Below are 18,327 nucleotides of genomic sequence, written 5' to 3'. Positions count from 1 at the left end.
ATATAGAGCATCAGTCTGTCCTGTTATTTATAAAGAGCATCAGTCTGTCCTGTTATTTATATAGAGCATCAGTCTGTCCTGTTATTTATATAGAACATCAGTCTGTCCCGTTATTTATATATTTATATATATATTTATCTCCCCGTCGATGAGGTGGTAATTGAGACCTGGTCTCCACCGTAGTAGCACCAACGGAAACCCCTAAACACCTACCTGAGCACTCTCATGACCACCCCGTGAGAGCCCCCGTGAGAGCCCCCGTGAGAGGCCCTTGCGTCCATATTTATGTCCAAATAGCTCCGTTTTGTTTGCGCGTTTAGTTCACTATTCCAAAGGCACAATGCGCGAACGCAAAATCCAGATGAAAAGTCAAGTTCAATTACAGTTTGTAGAAACAAACGATGTTTACAATCAATCCTTAGGGTGTTTTTTATAATAAATCTCAATAGCGTATTCATTACAGAGGAAAAAGAAGGATCGGCGTGACTGTGCAGTAAACAACTGATTGGCCTCAGACTAGTCCACTTGTTAAAACAGCTCTTATTCGACACCCTTCCACAATAGAAATCAAACAACTTTCTAAAGACTGACATCTGCTGGAAGCCTTGGGGAGTGCAATCTGGCCCCATAGACACAGGATATTGGATAGGCAATCACTTAAATGAAACTACAAACCTCAGATTTCCCACTTCCTGGTTGGATTTTTTTGAAAAATGATCCACAATGACCAGGATGGTGGTGTTACCCTGCGATGGAGGAAGATAGGTTATGAAATCCACCGACAGGTGCCGATATGCCGATATGGAACTGGTAAGGGCTGTAGTTTCCCTCTGGTGCCTATGGATCCTTACACTGGGCGCACATAGAGCAGGAGGAAACATAAACCCTTGATCAGGTTTTCATCTGCCATATGAGTTCTGTGTTTTCTATCCAATACTGCTAATTATATGCATATATTAGCATCTGGGACTGAGTAGCAGGCAGTTTAGTCTGAGCACCTTATTCATCCAAGCTACTCAATACTGCCCCCCAGTCACCAAGAAGTTAAAGGACTGGACCGGTGAAGTGAAAGTGTTTTCATAGGTATATTGTCTCTGAGTTACGAGTTCACTGTGTGTGTGTGTGTGGTACTTCAACAATACCCTCACACACACCTTGCCAGGTGAGACTAGGGGAGAAATGTGTGTCTGGGTTATGGGCCTGGTGGGGTGAAAGAAAAGATAACAAGGGAGAGAATAAGAGAAAGAGAGAGAGAGAAAAAATAAGACTATTATCCCTCTCTCCATCCCTCTCCCCCTCCATCTCTCCATCCCTCTCTCCCTCCTTCACTCTATCCCTCTCTCCCTCCTTCACTCTATCCCACTCTGCCTCCCTCTCAGTATTCCCCTCTCTCTCCCTCCCTCTCTCTATCCTTCTCCCTATCTTTTCTTTCCTTCCTCACTCTATCCCTCTCTCCCTCCATCTCTCTATCTCTCTCTCTATCCATTGTTAATTACTTTGATTAAACATCTGTTAAATTACCTCTCTCTCTCTCTCAGGGATCTTAGCATGAACAGCATCAGTGAGCTGCAACCCAGAGTCTTCCACAGCCTGCACCTGCTGACAGAACTGTGAGTACCACACACACACACACACACACACACACACACACACACACACACACACACACACACACACACACACACACACACACACACACATCTGTGAGTACCACACACCACACACACACACACAGAACTGAGTATCACACACACACACACTTTGATCATTGAGAACCACACACACATGAGAGAACTGTGCTATGTCATGTCAGTAAGTAGAACAGCTATAGAGTGTGCTATTTCATGTCAGTAGAACAACTATAGAGTGTGTTATGTCATATCAGTAGAACAGCTATAGAGTGTGTTATGTCATATCAGTAGAACAGCTATAGAGTGTGTTATGTCATATCAGTAGAACAGCTATAGAGTGTGTTATGTCATATCAGTAGAACAGTTATATAGTGTGTTATGTCATATCAGTAGAACAGCTATAGAGTGTGTTATGTCATATCAGTAGAACAGCTATAGAGAGTGTTATGTCATATCAGTAGAACAGCTATAGAGAGTGTCATATGTCATATCAGTAGAACAGCTATAGAGTGTTATGTCATATCAGTAGAACAGCTATAGAGTGTGTTATGACAGTAATTAGAACAGCTATAGAGTGTGTTATGTCACATCAGTAAGTAGAGCAGCTATAGAGTGTGTTATGTCACATCAGTAAGTAGAGCAGCTATAGAGTGTGTTATGACAGTAATTAGAACAGCTATAGAGTGTGTTATGTCACATCAGTAAGTAGAGCAGCTATAGAGTGTGTTATGTCAGTAATTAGAACAGAGTGTGTTATGTCACATCAGTAAGTAGAGCAGCTATAGAGTGTGTCATTAATGTCATGTCATTAAGTAGAGCAGCCCAGCCTGAATAAACATGGTGTGCTTTTAACTGATCCTTCCTACTGCTTTCTCTGCTATTGCCTGTCACCAGTCAGGCATGAGGTGTGAGTTTGTCTGTCTGTCTATGTTTGTCTGTCTGTGTTTGTGTGCATTTGGCAGACTAGCTTTGTGTAATCGAGTATGTCGTGTCCCGCACTGGATTGAACCATGGAAATCACTACAATATTTGTATTTTTATTTAATTAATTTTATTTAACCTTAACCAGGCAAGTCAATTAAGAACAAATTCTTATTTTCAATGACAGCCTAGGAGCAGTGGGTTAACTGCCTGTTCAGGGGCAGAACGACAGATTTGGACCTTGTCAACTCGGGGATTGAACTTGCAACCTTCCGGTTACTAGTCCAACGCTCTAACCACTAGGCTACCATACTGCCCTTGTGGTTAGTGTCCGTCCTGAGATTGGAAGGTTGGGAGTTTAGAAGAGTCATACCAAAGACCTGATGCGTCTCTGCTTGGCACTCAGCATTAAGGAGATAGATCGGGGGGGGGGGTGAGTCCCTGTGAAAGACTAGCGTCCTGTCCAGGGGTGGTTGTTGTACATCAAGCTGCCTCAAGCTACAGAACCAAAAAATAGGCTCCCGCGCGTATGAGCTCTTCTGGCAATCACAACACCACATCATACTTTAGATTCAAGCCAAGGCAATCACAACCCCATGTCATACTTTAGATCCAAGCCAAGGCAATCACAACCCCAAGTCATACTTTAGATCCAAGCCAAGGCAATCACAACACCACGTCATACTTTAGAACCAAGCCAAGGCAATCACAACACCACGTCATACTTTAGAACCAAGCCAAGGCAATCACAACACCACGTCATACTTTAGAACCAAGCCAAGGCAATCACAACACCACGTCATACTTTAGAACCAAGCCAAGGCAATCACAACACCACGTCATACTTTAGAACCAAGCCAAGGCAATCACAACACCACATCATACTTTAGAACCAAGCCAAGGCAATCAAAACACTGATCCATTGATCTGTAATCCCTCTCATTAACTACTTTGATCGCTGCGTCTCTTCTACCCTCACCATCACGCACCTCTCAATCAAACAAGTCAATTACCCCTATTATCGCTCCGACAAAGAGTTTACAGGTCTACTCCTCACCAACCATATCAAAGTCACTGTGGCTTGAAACGCCTGGGCCACAATCTGTGTTTAACTTCCTTTATCTTCTATCAGTCTCCTGTCTGTGTGTCTCTGTGTTTAACTACCTTATATCAGACTCCTCTCTGTGTCTCTGTGTTTAACTACCATCTATCAGTCTCCTGTCTGTGTGTCTCTGTGTTTAACTTCCTTTATCTTCTATCAGTCTCCTGTCTGTGTGTCTCTGTTTAACTACCTTCTATCAGTCTCCTGTCTGTGTGTCTCTGTGTGTCTCTGTGTTTAACTACCTTCTATCAGTCTCCTGTCTGTGTGTCTTTGTGTTTAACTTCCTTTATCTTCTATCAGTCTCCTGTCTGTGTGTCTCTGTGTGTCTCTGTGTTTACTTCCTTCTATCAGTCTCCTGTCTGTGTGTCTGTGTTTAACTACCTTCTATCAGCCTCCTGTCTGTGTGTCTCTGTGTTTAACTACCTTCTACCAGTCTCCTGTCTGTGTGTCTCTGTTTAACTACCTTCTATCAGTCTCCTGTCTGTGTGTCTCTGTGTTTAACTACCTTCTATCAGTCTCCTGTCTGTGTGTCTCTGTGTGTCTCTGTGTTTAACTACCTTCTATCAGTCTCCTGTCTGTGTGTCTGTGTTTAACTACCTTCTATCAGTCTCCTGTCTGTGTGTCTCTGTGTTTAACTACCTTCTACCAGTCTCCTGTCTGTGTGTCTCTCTTTAACTACCTTCTATCAGTCTCCTGTCTGTGTGTCTCTGTGTGTCTCTGTGTTTAACTACCTTCTATCAGTCTCCTGTCTGTGTGTCTCTGTGTTTAACTACCTTCTATCAGTCTCCTGTCTGTGTGTCTCTGTGTTTAACTACCTTCTATCAGTCTCCTGTCTGTGTGTCTCTCTTTAACTACCTTCTATCAGTCTCCTGTCTGTGTGTCTCTCTTTAACTACCTTCTATCAGTCTCCTGTCTGTGTCTCTGTGTGTCTCTGTGTGTCTCTGTGTATCTCTGTGTCTTCTCCTGCTTTAACCTGTTTATTCTCCTGCTGGTTGTTCTGTCATTATCTATAATCATCACTTTCATTTAATCATCTGCGCTTAGAGATTCTCACAGTAGAGGAACTGTGGCTAACATCCCTTTGATTCTCATCGCTATCACTGTGATGCGTGTTTCTGCTGAATCATAAACATCCCAAAAAGCCTGAAAGTTGGCCCTCACAAAACAAACTGTATTTGATCAGCTGTGGAGACTTAGAAGTAGGAACAAGCGTAACATTAAATAGATAAGGAAGATGTGATGTCTAGCTCTGACCCATCTCCTTAATCTCGTGTCAGATGGTCTCTGGATCTTGTGCAACTCTCTCTCTACCTCTCTCTCTCTATACCTCTAGACCTATACTTAGGAGGGTGTAGAGACCTATACGTAGGAGGGTATAGAGACCAATACGTAGGAGGGTATAGAGACCAATACGTTGGAGGGTATAGAGATCTATTAGACCTATACGTTGGAGGGTATAGAGACTTATATGTTGGAGGGTATAGAGACCTATACATTGGAGGGTATAGAGACCGATACGTAGGAGGGTACAGAGACCAATACGTAGGAGGGTACAGAGACCTGTACGTAGGAGGGTACAGAGACCTATACATAGGAGGGTACAGAGACCTACACGTTGGAGGGTATAGAGACCTATACGTAGGAGGGTACAGAGACCTACACGTTGGAGGGTATAGAGACCTATACGTAGGAGGGTACAGAGACCTACACGTTGGAGGGTATAGAGACCTATACGTAGGAGGGTACAGAGACCTATACGTTGGAGGGTACAGAGACCTACACGTTGGAGGGTATAGAGACCTATACGTAGGAGGGTACAGAGACCTACACGTTGGAGGGTATAGAGACCTATACGTAGGAGGGTACAGAGACCTACACGTTGGAGGGTATAGAGACCTATACGTAGGAGGGTACAGAGACCTATACGTAGGAGGGTATAGAGACCAATACGTTGGAGGGTATAGAGATCTATTAGACCTATACGTAGGAGGGTGTAGAGACCTATACGTAGGAGGGTATAGAGACCAATACGTAAGAGGGTATAGAGACCAATACGTTGGAGGGTATAGAGATCTATTAGACCTATACGTTGGAGGGTATAGAGACCTATACGTAGGAGGGTACAGAGACCTATTAGACCTATACGTAGGAGGGTACAGAGACCTATTAGACCTATACGTAGGAGGGTACAGAGACCTATTAGACCTATACGTTGGAGGGTACAGAGACCTATACGTAGGAGGGTATAGAGACCTATACGTAGGAGGGTATAGAGACCTATACGTTGAAGGGTATAGAGACCAATACGTAGGAGGGTATAGAGACCAATACGTTGGAGGGTATAGAGATCTATTAGACCTATACGTTGGAGGGTATAGAGACTTATATGTTGGAGGGTATAGAGACCTATACATTGGAGGGTATAGAGACCTATACGTAGGAGGGTACAGAGACCAATACGTAGGAGGGTACAGAGACCTGTACGTAGGAGGGTACAGAGACCTATACATAGGAGGGTACAGAGACCTACACGTTGGAGGGTATAGAGACCTATACGTAGGAGGGTACAGAGACCTACACGTTGGAGGGTATAGAGACCTATACGTAGGAGGGTACAGAGACCTACACGTTGGAGGGTATAGAGACCTATACGTAGGAGGGTACAGAGACCTATACGTTGGAGGGTACAGAGACCTACACGTTGGAGGGTATAGAGACCTATACGTAGGAGGGTACAGAGACCTACACGTTGGAGGGTATAGAGACCTATACGTAGGAGGGTACAGAGACCTACACGTTGGAGGGTATAGAGACCTATACGTAGGAGGGTACAGAGACCTATACGTAGGAGGGTATAGAGACCAATACGTTGGAGGGTATAGAGATCTATTAGACCTATACGTAGGAGGGTGTAGAGACCTATACGTAGGAGGGTATAGAGACCAATACGTAGGAGGGTATAGAGACCAATACGTTGGAGGGTATAGAGATCTATTAGACCTATACGTTGGAGGGTATAGAGACCTATACGTAGGAGGGTACAGAGACCTATTAGACCTATACGTAGGAGGGTACAGAGACCTATTAGACCTATACGTTGGAGGGTACAGAGACCTATACGTAGGATGGTATAGAGACCTATACGTAGGAGGGTATAGAGACCTATACGTTGAAGGGTATAGAGACCTATACGTAGGAGGGTATAGAGACCTATACGTAGGAGGGTACAGAGACCTATACGTAGGAGGGTATAGAGACCTATACGTAGGAGGGTATAGAGACCTATACGTAGGAGGGTATAGAGACCTATACGTAGCAGGGTAAAGAGACCTATTAGACCTATACGTTGGAGGGTACAGAGACCTATACGTTGGAGGGTACAGAGACCTATACGTAGGAGGGTACAGAGACCTGTACGTTGAAGGGTATAGAGACCTGTTAGACTTATACGTTGGAGGTTACAGAGACCTATTAGACCTATACGTAGGAGGGTACAGAGACCTATACGTAGGAGGGTACAGGGACCTGTACGTTGGAGGTTACATAGACCTATACGTAGGAGGGTATAGAGACCTATACGTTGGAGGGTATAGAGACCTATACGTTGGAGGGTATAGAGACCTATTAGACCTATACGTTGGAGGGTGTAGAGACCTATACGTAGGAGGGTATAGAGACCTATACGTTGGAGGGTATAGAGACCTATAAGTTGGAGAGTATAGAGACCTATTAGACCTATACGTTGGAGGGTACAGGGACTTATACGTAGGAGGGTACAGAGACCTATTAGACCTATACGTAGGAGGGTATAGAGACCTATACGTAGGAGAGTATAGAGACCAATACGTTGGAGGGTATAGAGACCTATACATTGGAGGGTATATAGACCTATACGTAGGAGGGTATAGAGACCTATACGTAGGAGGGTATATAGAACTATACGTTGGAGGGTACAGAGACCTATTAGAGCTATACGTAGGAGGGTATAGAGACCTATACGTAGGAGGGTATATAGACCTATTCGTAGGAGGGTATAGAGACCTATACGTAGGAGGGTATATAGACCTATACGTAGGAGGGTATATAGACCTATACGTTGGAGGGTATAGAGACCTATTAGACCTATACGTAGGAGGGTATAGAGACCTATTAGACCTATACGTTGGAGGGTATAGAGACCTATTAGAGCTATACGTAGGAGGGTATAGAGACCTATACGTTGGAGGGTATAGAGACCTATACGTAGGAGGGTATATAGACCTATACGTAGGAGGGTATAGAGACCTATACGTAGGAGGGTATATAGACCTATACGTAGGAGGGTATATAGACCTATACGTTGGAGGGTATAGAGACCTATTAGACCTATACGTAGGAGGGTATAGAGACCTATTAGACCTATACGTTGGAGGGTACAGAGACCTATTAGAGCTATACGTAGGAGGGTACAGAGACCTATTAGACCTATACGTAGGAGGGTATAGAGACCTATTAGACCTATACGTTGGAGGGTACAGAGACCTATTAGAGCTATACGTAGGAGGGTATAGAGACCTATACGTAGGAGGGTATAGAGACCTATACGTTGGAGGGTATAGAGACCTGTACGTTGAAGGGTATAGAGACCTATACGTAGGAGGGTACAGAGACCTATACGTAGGAGGGTATAGAGACCTATACGTAGGAGGGTACAGAGACCTGTACGTTGAAGGGTATAGAGACCTATACGTAGGAGGGTACAGAGACCTATACGTAGGAGGGTACAGAGACCTATTAGACCTATACTTTGGAGGGTACAGAGACCTAGACGTAGGAGGGTACAGAGACCTATTAGACTTATACGTTGGAGGTTACAGAGACCTATTAGACCTATATGTAGGAGGGTATAGAGACCAATACGTTGGAGGGTATAGAGACCTATTAGACCTGTACGTAGGAGGGTATAGAGACCTATACGTTGGAGGGTATAGAGACCTATTAGACCTATACGTTGGAGGGTACAGACCTATATGTAGGAGGGTATAGAGACCTATTAGACCTATACGTTGGAGGGTACAGGGACTTATACGTAGGAGGGTACAGAGACCTATTAGTCCTATACGTAGGAGGGTATAGAGACCTATACTTAGGAGGGTAAAGAGACCTATACGTAGGAGGGTATAGAGACCTATTAGACCTATACGCTGGAGGGTACAGAGACCAATATGTAGGAGGGTACAGATACCTATACGTAGGAGGGTATAGAGACCTATACGTAGGAGGGTATAGAGACCTATATGTAGGAGGGTACAGAGACCTATTAGACCTATACGTAGGAGGGTATAGAGACCTATACGTTGGAGGGTATAGAGACCTATTAGACCTATACGTTGGAGGGTACAGAGACCTATACGTAGGAGGGTACAGAGACCTATTAGACCTATACGTTGGAGGGTACAGAGACCTATACGTAGGAGGGTACAGAGACCTGTACGTAGGAGGGTACAGAGACCTATACGTAGGAGGGTATAGAGACCAATACGTTGGAGGGTACAGAGACCTATTAGACCTATACGTTGGAGGGTACAGAGACCTATACGTAGGAGGGTACAGAGACCTGTACGTTGGAGGGTATAGAGACCTATACGTAGGAGGGTATAGAGACCTATACGTTGGAGGGTATAGAGACCTATACGTAGGATAGTATAGAGACCTATTAGACCTATACGTTGGAGGGTACAGGGACTTATACGTAGGAGGGTACAGAGACCTATTAGACCTATACGTAGGAGGGTACAGAGACCTATTAGACCTATACGTAGGAGGGTATAGAGACCTATACGTAGGAGGGTAAAGAGACCTATACGTAGGAGGTTATAGAGACCTATTAGACCTATACGTTGGAGGGTACAGAGACCTATATGTAGGAGAGTATAGAGACCTATTAGACCTATACGTTGGAGGGTACAGGGACTTATACGTAGGAGGGTACAGAGACCTATTAGACCTATACGTTGGAGGGTGTAGAGACCTATACGTAGGAGGGTATAGAGACCTATACGTAGGAGGGTACAGAGACCTATACGTAGGAGGGTATAGAGACCTATACGTTGGAGGGTATAGAGACCTATCAGTTGGAGAGTATAGAGACCTATTAGACCTATACGTTGGAGGGTACAGGGACTTATACGTAGGAGGGTACAGAGACCTATTAGACCTATACGTAGGAGGGTATAGAGACCTATACGTAGGAGAGTATAGAGACCAATACGTTGGAGGGTATAGAGACCTATACGTTGGAGGGTATATAGACCTATACGTAGGAGGGTATAGAGACCTATACGTAGGAGGGTATATAGACCTATACGTTGGAGGGTACAGAGACCTATTAGAGCTATACGTAGGAGGGTATAGAGACCTATATGTAGGAGGGTATATAGACCTATACGTAGGAGGGTATAGAGACCTATACGTAGGAGGGTATATAGACCTATACGTAGGAGGGTATATAGACCTATACGTTGGAGGGTATAGAGACCTATTAGACCTATACGTAGGAGGGTATAGAGACCTATTAGACCTATACGTTGGAGGGTATAGAGACCTATTAGAGCTATACGTAGGAGGGTATAGAGACCTATACGTTGGAGGGTATAGAGACCTATACGTAGGAGGGTATATAGACCTATACGTAGGAGGGTATAGAGACCTATACGTAGGAGGGTATATAGACCTAAACGTAGGAGGGTATATAGACCTATACGTTGGAGGGTATAGAGACCTATTAGACCTATACGTAGGAGGGTATAGAGACCTATTAGACCTATACGTTGGAGGGTACAGAGACCTATTAGAGCTATACGTAGGAGGGTATAGAGACCTATACGTTGGAGGGTACAGAGACCTATACGTAGGAGGGTACAGAGACCTGTACGTTGGAGGGTATAGAGACCTATACGTAGGAGGGTATAGAGACCTATACGTTGGAGGGTATAGAGACCTATACGTAGGATAGTATAGAGACCTATTAGACCTATACGTTGGAGGGTACAGGGACTTATACGTAGGAGGGTACAGAGACCTATTAGACCTATACGTAGGAGGGTACAGAGACCTATTAGACCTATACGTAGGAGGGTATAGAGACCTATACGTAGGAGGGTAAAGAGACCTATACGTAGGAGGTTATAGAGACCTATTAGACCTATACGTTGGAGGGTACAGAGACCTATATGTAGGAGAGTATAGAGACCTATTAGACCTATACGTTGGAGGGTACAGGGACTTATACGTAGGAGGGTACAGAGACCTATTAGACCTATACGTTGGAGGGTGTAGAGACCTATACGTAGGAGGGTATAGAGACCTATACGTAGGAGGGTACAGAGACCTATACGTAGGAGGGTATAGAGACCTATACGTTGGAGGGTATAGAGACCTATCAGTTGGAGAGTATAGAGACCTATTAGACCTATACGTTGGAGGGTACAGGGACTTATACGTAGGAGGGTACAGAGACCTATTAGACCTATACGTAGGAGGGTATAGAGACCTATACGTAGGAGAGTATAGAGACCAATACGTTGGAGGGTATAGAGACCTATACGTTGGAGGGTATATAGACCTATACGTAGGAGGGTATAGAGACCTATACGTAGGAGGGTATATAGACCTATACGTTGGAGGGTACAGAGACCTATTAGAGCTATACGTAGGAGGGTATAGAGACCTATATGTAGGAGGGTATATAGACCTATACGTAGGAGGGTATAGAGACCTATACGTAGGAGGGTATATAGACCTATACGTAGGAGGGTATATAGACCTATACGTTGGAGGGTATAGAGACCTATTAGACCTATACGTAGGAGGGTATAGAGACCTATTAGACCTATACGTTGGAGGGTATAGAGACCTATTAGAGCTATACGTAGGAGGGTATAGAGACCTATACGTTGGAGGGTATAGAGACCTATACGTAGGAGGGTATATAGACCTATACGTAGGAGGGTATAGAGACCTATACGTAGGAGGGTATATAGACCTAAACGTAGGAGGGTATATAGACCTATACGTTGGAGGGTATAGAGACCTATTAGACCTATACGTAGGAGGGTATAGAGACCTATTAGACCTATACGTTGGAGGGTACAGAGACCTATTAGAGCTATACGTAGGAGGGTATAGAGACCTATACGTTGGAGGGTACAGAGACCTATTAGACCTATACGTAGGAGGGTATAGAGACCTATTAGACCTATACGTTGGAGGGTACAGAGACCTATTAGAGCTATACGTAGGAGGGTATAGAAACCTATACGTAGGAGGGTATAGAGACCTATACGTTGGAGGGTATAGAGACCTGTACGTTGAAGGGTATAGAGACCTATACGTAGGAGGGTACAGAGACCTATACGTAGGAGGGTATAGAGACCTATACGTAGGAGGGTACAGAGACCTGTACGTTGAAGGGTATAGAGACCTATACGTAGGAGGGTACAGAGACCTATACGTAGGAGGGTACAGAGACCTATTAGACCTATACGTTGGAGGGTACAGAGACCTATACGTAGGAGGGTACAGAGACCTATTAGACTTATACGTTGGAGGTTACAGAGACCTATTAGACCTATATGTAGGAGGGTATAGAGACCAATACGTTGGAGGGTATAGAGACCTATTAGACCTGTACGTAGGAGGGTATAGAGACCTATACGTTGGAGGGTATAGAGACCTATTAGACCTATACGTTGGAGGGTACAGACCTATATGTAGGAGGGTATAGAGACCTATTAGACCTATACGTTGGAGGGTACAGGGACTTATACGTAGGAGGGTACAGAGACCTATTAGACCTATACGTAGGAGGGTATAGAGACCTATACTTAGGAGGGTAAAGAGACCTATACGTAGGAGGGTATAGAGACCTATTAGACCTATACGCTGGAGGGTACAGAGACCTATATGTAGGAGGGTACAGAGACCTATACGTAGGAGGGTATAGAGACCTATACGTAGGAGGGTATAGAGACCTATATGTAGGAGGGTACAGAGACCTATTAGACCTATACGTAGGAGGGTATAGAGACCTATACGTTGGAGGGTATAGAGACCTATTAGACCTATACGTTGGAGGGTACAGAGACCTATACGTAGGAGGGTACAGAGACCTATTAGACCTATACGTTGGAGGGTACAGAGACCTATACGTAGGAGGGTACAGAGACCTGTACGTAGGAGGGTACAGAGACCTATACGTAGGAGGGTATAGAGACCAATACGTTGGAGGGTACAGAGACCTATTAGACCTATACGTTGGAGGGTACAGAGACCTATACGTAGGAGGGTACAGAGACCTGTACGTTGGAGGGTATAGAGACCTATACGTAGGAGGGTATAGAGACCTATACGTTGGAGGGTATAGAGACCTATACGTAGGAGAGTATAGAGACCTATTAGACCTATACGTTGGAGGGTACAGGGACTTATACGTAGGAGGGTACAGAGACCTATTAGACCTATACGTAGGAGGGTATAGAGACCTATACGTTGGAGGGTATAGAGACCTATTAGACCTATACGTTGGAGGGTACAGACCTATATGTAGGAGGGTATAGAGACCTATTAGACCTATACGTTGGAGGGTACAGGGACTTATACGTAGGAGGGTACAGAGACCTATTAGACCTATACGTAGGAGGGTATAGAGACCTATACTTAGGAGGGTAAAGAGACCTATACGTAGGAGGGTATAGAGACCTATTAGACCTATACGCTGGAGGGTACAGAGACCTATATGTAGGAGGGTACAGAGACCTATACGTAGGAGGGTATAGAGACCTATACGTAGGAGGGTATAGAGACCTATATGTAGGAGGGTACAGAGACCTATTAGACCTATACGTAGGAGGGTATAGAGACCTATACGTTGGAGGGTATAGAGACCTATTAGACCTATACGTTGGAGGGTACAGAGACCTATACGTAGGAGGGTACAGAGACCTATTAGACCTATACGTTGGAGGGTACAGAGACCTATACGTAGGAGGGTACAGAGACCTGTACGTAGGAGGGTACAGAGACCTATACGTAGGAGGGTATAGAGACCAATACGTTGGAGGGTACAGAGACCTATTAGACCTATACGTTGGAGGGTACAGAGACCTATACGTAGGAGGGTACAGAGACCTGTACGTTGGAGGGTATAGAGACCTATACGTAGGAGGGTATAGAGACCTATACGTTGGAGGGTATAGAGACCTATACGTAGGAGAGTATAGAGACCTATTAGACCTATACGTTGGAGGGTACAGGGACTTATACGTAGGAGGGTACAGAGACCTATTAGACCTATACGTAGGAGGGTACAGAGACCTATTAGACCTATACGTAGGAGGGTATAGAGACCTATACGTTGGAGGGTACAGAGACCTATATGTAGGAGAGTATAGAGACCTATTAGACCTATACGTTGGAGGGTACAGGGACTTATACGTAGGAGGGTACAGAGACCTATTAGACCTATACGTAGGAGGGTACAGAGACCTATTAGACCTATACGTAGGAGGGTATAGAGACCTATACGTAGGAGGGTAAAGAGACCTATACGTAGGAGGTTATAGAGACCTATTAGACCAATACGTAGGAGGGTACAGAGACCTATTAGACCTATACGTAGGAGGGTAAAGAGACCTATTAGACCTATACGTAGGATGGTATAGAGACCTATACGTAGGAGGGTATAGAGACCTATACGTAGGAGGGTATAGAGACCTATACGTAGGAGGGTACAGAGACCTATACGTAGGAGGGTATAGAGACCTATACGTAGGAGGGTACAGAGACCTATACGTAGGAGAGTATAGAGACCTATTAGACCTATACGTTGGAGGGTACAGAGACCTGTACGTTGGAGGGTATAGAGACCTATACGTAGGAGGGTATAGAGACCTATACGTTGGAGGGTATAGAGACCTATACGTAGGAGAGTATAGAGACCTATTAGACCTATACGTTGGAGGGTACAGGGACCTATTAGACCTATACGTTGGAGGGTACAGAGACCTATACGTAGGAGGGTACAGAGACCTGTACGTAGGAGGGTACAGAGACCTATACGTAGGAGGGTACAGAGACCTGTACGTTGAAGGGTATTAGACTAGGTATAGGTATTAGACCTATTAGACTTATACGTTGGAGGTTACAGAGACCTATTAGACCTATACGTAGGAGGGTATAGAGACCTATACGTTGGAGGGTATAGAGACCTATTAGACCTATACGTAGGAGGGTATAGAGACCTATACGTTGGAGGGTATAGAGACCTATTAGACCTATACGTTGGAGGGTACAGAGACCTATATGTAGGAGAGTATAGAGACCTATTAGACCTATACGTTGGAGGGTACAGGGACTTATACGTAGGAGGGTACAGAGACCTATTAGACCTATACGTAGGAGGGTATAGAGACCTATACGTAGGAGGGTAAAGAGACCTATACGTAGGAGGTTATAGAGACCTTTTAGACCTATACGTAGGAGGGTATAGAGACCTATACGTAGGAGGGTATAGAGACCTATACGTAGGAGGGTAAAGAGACCTATACGTAGGAGGTTATAGAGACCTATTAGACCTATACGCTGGAGGGTAAAGAGACCTATTAGACTTATACGTTGGAGGTTACAGAGACCTATTAGACTTATACGTTGGAGGGTACAGAGACCTATTAGACCTATACGTAGGATGGTATAGAGACCTATACGTTGGAGGGTACAGAGACCTGTACGTAGGAGGGTATAGAGACCTAGACGTAGGAGGGTATAGAGACCTATACGTTGGAGGGTATAGCGTAGCCAACAGGTGAAGGAACTACCCAGTAAACTACCTGTTAGGGCAGGTGAAGGGAGGGTATAGAGATCTAAATGTTTTATAGTATTGAGAACTATTAGACCTATACGTAGGAGGGTATAGAGACCTATTAGACCTATACTTAGGAGGGTATAGAGACCTATACGTATGAGGGTATAGAGACCAATACGGTAGAGGGTACAGAGACCTATTAGACCTATACGTAGGAGGGTATAGAGACCTATTAGACCTATACATAGGAGGGTATAGAGACCTATACGTAGGAGGGTTTAGAGACCTATACGTAGGAGGGTATAGAGACCTGTACGTTGGAGGGTATAGAGACCTATACGTAGGAGGGTATAGAGACCTATACGTTGGAGGGTATAGCGTAGCCAACAGGTGAAGGGACTGCCCAGTAAACTACCTGTTGGGGCAGGTGAAGGGACTTCCTGGTAAACTACCTGTTAGGGCAGGTGAAGAGACTGCCCAGTAAACTATCTGTTGGGGCAGGTGAAGGGACTGCCCAGTAAACTACCTGTGATGGCAGGTGAAGGGACTGCCTGGTAAACTACCTGTTGGCGCAGGTGAAGGGACTGCCCGATAAACTACCTGTTGGGGAAGGTGACGGGACTGCCCAGTAAACTGCCTGTTGGGTCAGGTGAAGGGACTGCCTTGTAAACTACCTGTGATGGCAGGTGAATGGACTGCCCAGTAAACTACCTGTTACGGCAGGTGAAGGGACTGGCCAGTGAACTACCTGTTAGGGTAGGTGAAGTGACTGCCCAGTAAGCTATCTGTGATGGCAGGTGAAGGGACTGCCTGGTAAACTACCTGTTAGGGCAGGTGAAGGGACTGCCCAGTAAACTACCTGTTAGGGCAGGTGAAGGGGCTGCCCAGTAAACTACCTGTTAGGGCAGGTGAAGGGACTGCCCAGTTAGGGCAGGTGAAGGGACTGCCCAGTAAACTACCTGTTGGGGCAGGTGAAGGGACTGTCCAGTAAACTACCTGTTGGGGAAGGTGACGTGACTGCCCAGTAAGCTATCTGGGATGGCAGGTGAAGGGACTGCCCAGTAAACTACCTGTTGGGGCAGGTGAAGGGACTGCCCAGTAAACTACCTGTTGGGGTAGGTGAAGGGACTGCCCAGTAAACTACCTGTTGGGGCAGGTGAAGGGACTGCCCAGTAAACTACCTGTGATGGCAGGTGAAGGGACTGCCCAGTAAACTACCTGTTAGGGCAGGTGAGGGGACTGCCCAGCAAACTACCTGTTAGGGCAGGTGAAGGGACTGCCCAGTAAACTACCTGTTGGGGCAGGTGAAGGGACTGCCCAGTAAACTACCTGTTAGGGCAGGTGAAGGGACTGCCTGGTAAACTACCTGTTAGGACAGGTGAAGGGACTGCCCAGTAAACTACCTGTTATAGCAGGTGGGGCTGGTGGGGCTTGTGCAGGCTGGAGGGGATGGTGCAGGCTGGGGGGGCTTGTCGGGCTGGAGGGTCTGGTGCAGGCTGGTGGGGCTGGTGGGGCTGGTGCAGGCTGGAAGGGCTGGTGGGGCTGGTTTAGGCTGGTGGGGCTGGTGGGGCTGGTGCAGGCTGGTGGGGCTGGTGAACGCTGGTAGGGTTGGTGGGGCTGGTGCAGGCTGGTGGGCTGTTGTGCCTGGTAGGGTTGGTGGGGCTGGTGCAGTCTGATGGGGCTGGTGCAGATTGGTGGGGCTGGTGCAGGCTGATAGGGCTGTTGTGCCTGGTAGGGTTGGTGCAGTCTGGTGGGGAAGGTGCAGGCTGGTGGGGCTGGTGGGGCTTGTGGATCTGGTGGAGCTGGTGGTGCTGGTGGAGCTGGTGGTGCTGGTGGAGCTTGTGGAGCTGGTGGAGACTGGTGGGGCTGGTGGAGACTGGTGGGGCTTGTGGAGACTGGTGGGGCTGGTGGAGACTGGTGGGGCTGGTGGAGACTGGTGGGGCTGGTGGGACTGGTGTGGGGGCTGGTGGAGACTGGTGGGGCTGGTGGGGCTTGTAGGGCTGGTGCAGGCTGGTGGGGCTGGTGCAGGTTGGTGGGGCTGGTGCAGGCTGGTAGGGTTAGTGGGGTTGATGCAGGCTGGTGGGGCTGGTGCAGGCTGGTAGGGTTGGTGAGGCTGGTGGGGCTTGTGGGGCTGGTGGAGACTGGTGGGGCTGGTGGGGACTGGTGGGGCTGGTGGGGACTGGTGGGGCTGGTGGGGTTGGCAGGGTTGGTGGTGCTGGTGCAGTCTGGTGGGGTTGGTGCAGGCTGGTGGGGCTGGTGCAGAGGGTGGGGTTGGGGGGCTGGTGCAGGCTGGTGGGGCTGGTGCAGGTTGGTGGGGCTGGTGCAGGCTGGTAGGGCTGTTGTGCCTGGTAGGGTTGGTGGGGCTGGTGCAGTCTGGTGGGGATGGTGCAGGCTGGATGGACTGGTGAAGGCTGGTGGGGCTGGTAGGGCTGTTGTGCCTGGTAGGGTTAGTGGGGCTGGTGCAGGCTGGTGGGGCTGGTGCAGGCTGGTGGGGCTGGTGCAGGCTGGTGGGGCTGGTGCAGGCTGGTAGGGCTGTTGTGCCTGGTAGGGTTGGTGGGACTGGTGCAGTCTGGTGGGGCTGGTGCAAGCTGATAGGGCTGGTGGGGCTTGTGGAACTTGTGGGGCTGGTGGAGCTGGTGGGGCTGGTGGGGCTGGTGCAGGCTGGTGGGGCTGGTGGGGCTTGTGGAACTTGTGGGGCTGGTGCAGACTGGCGGGGCTGGTGGGACTGGTGGGACTGGTGGGGCTGGTGGGGCTGGTTTAGAATTGTGGGGCTTGTGGGGCTGGTGGGGCTTGCGGAGACTGGTGGGGCTGGTGGGGCTTGTGCAGGCTGGTGG

At 46.9% G+C, this 18,327-nt stretch overlaps 1 protein-coding gene across 1 annotated transcript in view; it reads left to right on the top strand.

The window, feature by feature from the left end:
* lgr6 (leucine-rich repeat containing G protein-coupled receptor 6) overlaps positions 1-18,327 on the top strand; it is a 92,751-nt gene that overhangs the window by 18,267 nt on the left and 56,157 nt on the right. The window contains exon 2 of the mRNA XM_090185777.1: positions 1,539-1,610. Coding sequence (XP_090041903.1) covers positions 1,539-1,610 — 72 coding nt within the window. The remainder of the gene's footprint in view (positions 1-1,538; positions 1,611-18,327) is intronic.

This window comes from Oncorhynchus mykiss, chromosome 9 (assembly GCF_057628025.1).
Source record: "Oncorhynchus mykiss isolate SJ-2025 chromosome 9, ASM5762802v1, whole genome shotgun sequence".
NCBI lineage: Eukaryota > Metazoa > Chordata > Actinopteri > Salmoniformes > Salmonidae > Oncorhynchus > Oncorhynchus mykiss.
The sequence above is the reverse complement of the archived record's forward strand: the minus strand, read 5'-3'. Positions and strand labels throughout refer to the sequence as shown.